A 7,985-nucleotide genomic window follows, 5' to 3' on the forward strand; every position below is an offset into this window, starting at 1 on the left:
ATAAATTTTGACTAACTAAGGGAAGGCTGGCCAGTACAGTGTTTAATAACTTAAACCCCAACACTTGGGAGGCTGAGGCAGGAGGACTCTGAGTTTGAGGTCACAGAACTTGTCTCAAAACCTAAACTCAAAAAGTTTAAGATTGCAAATTTTATGTAAGGTGTTTGTACTCCAATAGATATTTTGACTGTCTTGCTAGCTACTCCAGAGACTTTGTGGGTTTATAAATGGCCATGTTATGTAAGACCACACGGTAAAGAAATACAGGCACACTCCAGAAACTCTAAGCAGCCTGGAAGAGCTTAGGGAAGCCTCCATCTAATAGTCATCAAAAAGCCAAAGACAGCAATCAACAAATGAGTGTTGCCATGTATGGAAAGATGAACCAGTAAGTTAATAAATAGTACCTGCTGCTCTTACAGAAAACCTGAATTCTGGTTCCAGCACCCAAATCAGGCAGGTCACAACCACCTGTAACTCTAGCTCTAGGACAGTGTTCCCAACCTCCCTAATACTATGACACGTAAACACAGTTCCTAATGTTGTGGTGATCCCCAACCAGAAAATTATTTCACTCCTACTTTATAACTGTAATTTTACTACTGTTAACGAATTGTAATATAAGTATCTAATATGATACGCTCAAAGGGGTTGAGACCCATGAGTTGAGAACAAGTTGAGAATGAGTTGAGGGTATCTAATGCCCTCTTCTGGATTTCTCAGGCACCTGTGTTCACATTCATACACACACACACACACACACACAAAAAAAAAAAAAAAAACACAGGGAGAGAGAGACAGACAGAGATACAGACACAGAGACAGAGAGATAGGAATACTGTCAAGGTCAGTAATTGGCATGAACATGGACTTGTTCCATGCAGCCTGGCTGACACAAGTAACAAAGAATTCAGTGCAGTCATGTTTGGACTCCTGACCTATACATTCTGCAACAATAAATATGTGTTACTTTAAACAACTGAGTGTGTGATGACTTTGTATGTAATCTAACACATAACAAATACAAAAAAGATGGCATAAGACAACCTATTTTCAAATAACTGAATTCTGGTGGCTTGACCTACATGGAATATCATAGAAATCTTTGGGGCATTGAACTTTGTGAAACCTTGAAATGAGACAAAGAACAACACACTACTTTGGCTATTGTTCTTCCTTTCACTCTCCCTCTTTGTCCGTCTCTGTGATAGGAATTTCCTTTCTCATAAAGATTCAAATCTGTTATAGCAAACTACAAACACATTTCTAAAAGCTAACTGTGCACTTGTAGGGCTGGCTGTAAACACTTGGTGATCGTTTATAATCCCCAAGGATTCAACAAGTTGAAATGTTGACTCATTAACCAAATAAAATTTTGCCAAATGCTAGGTTCAATCAGAATTCTGAAACACTAAGTAACCTAAAAAGAAAATGGTTTGAGTTTTGTTTCAGGAGGATGGTACTCTTGGTGTTGAGTCATAGAAATCTAATGTATTGCTATCAGTAAATATGTAACAAACGACTCTAAGTGCTCTAGCATTCTCAACTAACACAAAGGAGGGAAGAGCCTGTTAAGAAAGATATCACTGGCAGTAACTTGGGTAAATTGGGTGCTTTTTTAAAGCTCTTTGGAAAAAAAAAAAAACATTGCATAAGCTCTCACAGTGACTCACTAATGCATTGAGTCATGGGAGAGTGGGATGGGTAACAGAAAATGCTTTTTTGGTTTCATTTCTACAAACAGGATATTACTAGTTAATAAAGGCTAAGTCACGTACTAAATGTTAGAAGTAGTCCAACCCCTCATTGTACAGACTGGTTGCTGGAGACAATCTGATGTTTTATCTTATTACAAAAACATTCTCTGATTGACTATAGAAGGAAGGCAAGGCTATGGAAACAGAGTCTTCAACAGGGTCTGTTCAGGAAAGTCCATAGTAAAAAAAAAAAAAAAAGTAATTCCCCAGAGACTCAAATACTTAACTTGTTCCAGTGGGTATGATCCAGGAATAGGGATACCCAAATGTTCCCAAACATTTTGATCTCTGGACATCTAAAATTTAGTGAATTCAAGGATTTTATTTTTGAAAATAAGATAGAAACATAAAACAGAGGCATAAACCAGGTGCGGTGGCACATGCCTGTAATCCCAGAACTCCGGAAGGCAGAGTCAGGTGGTTCTCTGTGAGTTCAAGGCGAATCTGGTCTACACAGCTAGTGTAGGACAGCCAAGGCTACACAGAAAAACCCTGTCTCAAAAAACAAAACAAAACAAAACAAAACAAAACAAAGTAAACCAACAGAAAAACAAACAAACAAACAAACAAAAAAAACAGGCACAAATTCTTTCAATCAGTGAAGTAATGATTCATCACATACTCAGTATGTCTAGAATTACTGCAAAATAAAAAGTTAAAGGAAACAAAAAGCACATGGACTGGAGCAAGTAGGAACATTCAACAGCAAAGGAAACCAGGAATGGTCAGATATCAGTGTGCTGAAAGAAAATTTACAAACCTCAAAATCTATAATAAATCCTTCAAAAATGCAAGATGACATTCACAATAAGCAAAACCTGGGAAGTTAAAAACAAACAAACGAACAAACTTCCTTTAAAGGAAATTATAAAGTATATCTCTCAGTCAGAAAGAAAGTCCACAGGGAAGAAGAGAGATTTAAGAAGGGAAGTGAGAAAGGAAGCACTGTCAGACAGTGGTGGCACATGCCTTTAATCCCAGCACTTGGAAGGCAGAGGTAGGGAGACCTTTGAGTTTCAGGCCAGCCTGGTATACGGAGTGAATTCTAGGACAGGCAAGACTACAGAGATAAACCCTGTCTAGAAAGAAAGAAAGGAAAGAAAGAAAGAAAGAAAGAAAGAAAGAAAGAAAGGAAGGAAGGAAGGAAGGAAGGAAGGAAGGAAGGAAGGAAGGAAGGAAGGAAAACATTAAGTCTAGTGACTTCAACAATGGTTCTCAACTTTCCTAATGTTGCCACCCTTTAATAGAATTCCTCATGTTGTGGTGAACCCCAGCTATAAAATTATTTCCTTTCTCCTTCATTACTAATTTTGCTACTGTTATACTATTATGGATCATAATGTAAATGTCTAATATGCAGGATATCTGATATGGGACCCTGAAGGGATTGTGACCCACAGGTTGGCTGCGAACTACTGAACTAAAAGGAAAGAAATTGAGAAATCCTAAGAACTGTCCTTAGAAAATAAAAGAGCAGTGTGTGGTGGTATATGGCCTTTAATCCTAGCAGTGGAGAGAATGAGGCAGGCAGATCTGTGATCTGTGACTTCTAGGCTAGAGAGTTCCACGATAGCCAAGACTTCATAGAAAGACCCTGTCTCAAAAACAAAACAAAAAGAGGCAAACACACACATTCCTTTAGTTATGAAAACGATGACATCACCACATATCAATGAGCTGCCTGTGGAAAATTACAAGCAACGGGGAAAAGGAAAATTATGCCTCTGGACCACATTTTGAAAATAGCTGGCCTTATCTTTCTGTCACCCCCTAAAGACGGGTTTCCTGAGTTCGCTTTTCTAGGCAATTTCGGGGTCACGGAGGCAATCCTCATTTTCTATTTCCAAAGTTTACTAGGGGACAGGTTTTCGGGAAGGGTCCATAAGACGCCGCTAGAGGACGCGAGGTTAGGGAACACAGCAGGGCACCTCGCCCTGACCCGCCCTCCGGGTTTGCGCCATCCAAGTCACGAGAGAGCCGGGAAGTGAGCAGTCCGGAAAAGAAGGCGGTGCTCCCGCGGTCTTGCATCCTTACTGGTTGTGATCTCTCCGTCTCACGGTCCCAGGGAGGAGCTTCTGAAGATTTAAAAGGCAAGGTCTTGCCACTGCTTAGCTGCGCAGCTTCCCAGAGCAAATCTGCCAGTTTTCCGTCATTAGCTGCGGTTCGCCGGGTCATGGTGCCAGCCTGACTGAGAAGAGGACGCTCCCGGGAGACGAATGAAGAACCACCTCCTCCTGCTGTTCAAGTACAGGGGCCTGGTGCGCAAAGGGAAGAAAAGCAAAAGACGAAAATGGCTAAATTTAAGATCCGTCCAGCCACTGCTTCCGACTGCAGTGACATCCTTCGACTGATCAAGGTAGGGAAAAGCCAGAGCTCTCCCTAGGGTGGAGGAGGCCCCATTTCCCTGGTGAGTATTCATCTTCAGTTCTGAGACTCTGCCCGGCCAGTGAATTCCCTTTTCTTAGCCTGCCAACTCCAGCCTGGGTTTGGCGCCAGGCAGGGTTCTGTCACCACCCGACCTCGCCTGCCCCATTTTCCCTCTTGTGAGCTGGCCAGGCTGAACAGGAGTTTCATTGTCCTTTCTTTTGCATGTATCGTCCCCAGGAACTGGCTAAATACGAATACATGGAAGATCAAGTAATTTTAACCGAGAAAGGTAACGAAGCCATGCTGGGTGGAGGCAGAGGAGGGGGGGCACAGGGAGGACAAGCTGTTTCCTGGCACCTCCTAAGGTCAACACTGCTTCTGCCTCACTCATCTTACAGATCTCCTAGAGGATGGCTTTGGAGAGCACCCCTTCTACCACTGCCTGGTTGCGGAAGTGCCTAAGGAGCACTGGACTCCCGAAGGTAAGTCCTTCTTCCTGTCCAGAAACCAGAGAGAACAGGATTAGAGTTCACTGAGCAAAAACCGTAACTAGTGACAACACGGGCAGAAGTTACTGAGAAGCTGGCTGGAAATAACACCCAGCCGGTATGGAAATAACTGAGGAAAAAAAATGTATGTACTGTACTTTATAATAGGACGGGTTAAGAGCGCTGTTTAAGCAAGTATCAGAGTGCTGTAGAAACCCAGAAAAGTTAGGTATAATGTCATTTGTTGTAATTCCGTTTCATAAAATGGTTTTTGTTTGACCCTAACCTAACCTTTTTTGTAATTGTGTTAAATCACATTTTTTCTTTAATTTGTCCCAATCTTCAGGTTACAGTCTCTAGCTTCGCCATGTACATGACCCTTCTGTGTACATGGATGGGCGGGGAGGTAACTAAAAGATCCTTTACACAATAAAGTAGATGATCATGATAAATGAGGTAAGGTCCTATTATCACACACTTAAAACACGGTAGATCAGAAACTTATATTCGCTTCCTGTCTGTTTGCAAAGAAATAGAAAATGGCTAGAAAGTTTAAGTTGCAATCACTGCTTCTAATTTACAACCATTGCCTCCATTTGGTATCAGACTGACACTCCTTATGAGGGAGTCAATTTTTAATAATCTTTATTTTGAGTTATGTATTTTTTTTTTTTTTGCTGGCCCTTGTTGACTAATCAGAAGATAGCTTAAAGGGGAAGTTGTTTGGGTGGGTGCTTCAGTGTTCTTCTGATGTCTGTTCCTTACCCTAGCAGATAATCTGAACACATAAGAAATGCGTTAGGTTTTAGAAGTATGTTATGTAACACTTGTTTCCAGTGACTGCTATTTCTCCTGCCTTAAAGACTGGGGAAAGTAAATTGAAAATTTATTCATGGGACAGCAAGTTCTGAAAGTAAACATTGTACTGCAGGCCTGGTGTTCTGACCTTAAGGAAGCAAGCATTAGTAAACTACAAGTATTTCCTCTTCTAAACTGCTGTGTAAACCCAACTTTTGCCAAGCCAACATAACAGTTTGTCATTAGGATATGAATAACATGTTTAGTTTAAATCCATGGTATTTTTGCTCTGGCAAGTAATGACAGTGTTCTCACTTCCTGAGACTGCAGACTAGCCAGTCCACTGGTGTAGCCCAACTTTAGCTGTCTCAAATGTATGCTTTTTGCAATTACATGTCTGAGACCATGTATGTTCATCATTGGTCTAGACTGTACTAGCATAAACATGATGGGACAGTCTGGTGTCTGGCTATTTGTTCCTATGATGCATGAATCTTTGTAAAGTCTACGATAGGCTTCTGATTCTGCCAATACAGCATGAATGGGTTGTTTTTCTTCTTTGTATCTCACAGAATATTCTTATTACAGGACACAACATTGTTGGTTTCGCCATGTACTATTTTACCTATGATCCATGGATTGGCAAGTTACTGTATCTTGAAGACTTCTTTGTTATGAGTGATTATAGAGGTACAGTTGAATTGATTAAAGGTAGCTTAAAGAGAAGTCACAGCTCTATGGCCTTCAAATGACTTACTAACTTAAACTATCTTTCTTTCTTTTAGGCTTTGGTATAGGATCAGAAATTTTGAAGAATCTAAGCCAGGTATGTTCACCAGCATTTCCCTGCACAGCCCATAGTGAATACCAGTGTATTCACTATGTAGCCCTGGCTGGCCTCAAGCTTGTCTTCACCTGCCTAGTGCTGGGATTATAGCTGTGCCCCAATACATCCAGCTGTCCTAGATTTGGGATTCTTTGTAAGAGTCACTGGGTTATTGTAACAAATGAATCAAAATTGGGTCTTGGCAAGTGGGTGAAATGTTGCTGGGCTTATATTTTTTCCTGCTTGTACTAGGTTGCCATGAAGTGTCGCTGCAGCAGTATGCACTTCTTGGTGGCGGAGTGGAATGAGCCATCCATCAACTTCTACAAAAGAAGAGGTGCTTCGGATTTGTCCAGTGAAGAGGGATGGAGGCTCTTCAAGATTGACAAAGAGTACTTGCTAAAAATGGCAGCAGAGGAGTGAGGCGTGCTGGTTTTGAAGATGACAACCTGCATTATACTTTAGAATAAATTCTCAATTTACCTTGCTTTCTATCTTGTTTGTAGTGAAATAATAGAGTGAGCACCCATTCCAAAGCTTTATTACCAGTGGCGTTGTTGCATGTTTGAAATTTGGTCTGTTTAAAATGGCAGTCATGTATGTGGTTTTGAGGCAGAATTTTTGGACATCTTTTGATGAACAACAAGGTGGTATGATCTTACTATATATGAACAACAAAACTTCATTCTTGTGAGTCATTTAAATGTGTACAATGTACACACTGGTACTTAGAGTTTCTGTTTTGAATCTTTTTTTAATAAACTACTCTTTGATTTAATTATTCAGTGTAAGCATTTTTACTAGTCACATCTTACTTATTTTTATTGCAACCAAATAATATGTAAAATAAAAATACCTATCAACAGTTCTCAGGTGCTGGTAAACATAAATGGTAGAGGCAGCCTGGTATTTGTTATACCCTGAGTTTCATACCTAGTACTACAAAAAAGAAAAAGAAAGAAAGAAAAGAAAAAAAAAGACAGAAGAATATTAGTTGGGATGAGTTGGGAAGGAAAGGCAGAAAGTGAGTGATGCACATAATGAATAAGTTCATTGTTGTACAATTAAAATGTGAAGGTGGGTTTATGAAATACTGAAAATCAGGAAAAAAAAAATCTTGTCCCCAATGGCCTCATCCCACACAAAATGTTTTTTTAAGTAAAACTAAGTGGCTAATTCTACAAGTCAAGTAGAAGCAAAAGTCCCTATTTTTATGAGAAGATTGCAACTTTAAAAAGTTGGAAACAATAAGTTTGTCGCAGCAAATCAAATGAATTAGCATTGTATTTAGAGAGGTACTGTGTTAACATAATGTCCTTCTACAGTAAAAACACAATAGGAGTCTTTCAGCTAAGGAAACATAAGCAAATACTTTTCTCAGGAACTGAAAATGAGTCTTTAAGAAACAAAGTGATCAGTAACCAAGTAGTTTTCCAAAGTAAGGGGAACACGGACTATTTCTAACAGGATCTCAAGGGCAGGCTGTTTGACACCCCCCCCCCAGGGGAGGAGCAGTCTGTTAGGCTGGACTTTGCAGTCTGTTAGGAGGACTTTGCAGCCAGCCCTGAAGGTACCTGATAAAACAGGGTCAAATGAAAGGGGAGGAGGTCCTCCCCTATCAGTAGACTTGGAAAGGGGCAGGGAGGAGACCAGGGAGGGAGTGCGGGGTTGGGGAGGGAATGAGGGAGCAGGATACAGCTGGGACACAGAGTTAACAAAATGTAACTAAAAAGAAAAATAAAATTAAAA

At 40.4% G+C, this 7,985-nt stretch overlaps 1 protein-coding gene across 1 annotated transcript; it reads left to right on the forward strand.

The window, feature by feature from the left end:
• Positions 1 to 3,854: 3,854 nt before the first annotated feature.
• Sat1 (spermidine/spermine N1-acetyltransferase 1) lies at positions 3,855 to 7,014 on the forward strand. The gene is made up of 6 exons (XM_055606742.1): positions 3,855 to 4,113; positions 4,362 to 4,413; positions 4,523 to 4,606; positions 5,999 to 6,100; positions 6,196 to 6,236; positions 6,489 to 7,014. The coding sequence occupies exons 1-6, from the start codon at positions 4,048 to 4,050 to the stop codon at positions 6,657 to 6,659; spliced, it is 516 nt and encodes a 171-aa protein (XP_055462717.1). The 5' UTR covers positions 3,855 to 4,047; the 3' UTR covers positions 6,660 to 7,014.
• Positions 7,015 to 7,985: the final 971 nt, after the last annotated feature.

The sequence above is a fragment of the Psammomys obesus genome, unplaced genomic scaffold (assembly GCF_907164565.1).
Source record: "Psammomys obesus unplaced genomic scaffold, mPsaObe1.curated_primary_1811, whole genome shotgun sequence".
NCBI lineage: Eukaryota > Metazoa > Chordata > Mammalia > Rodentia > Muridae > Psammomys > Psammomys obesus.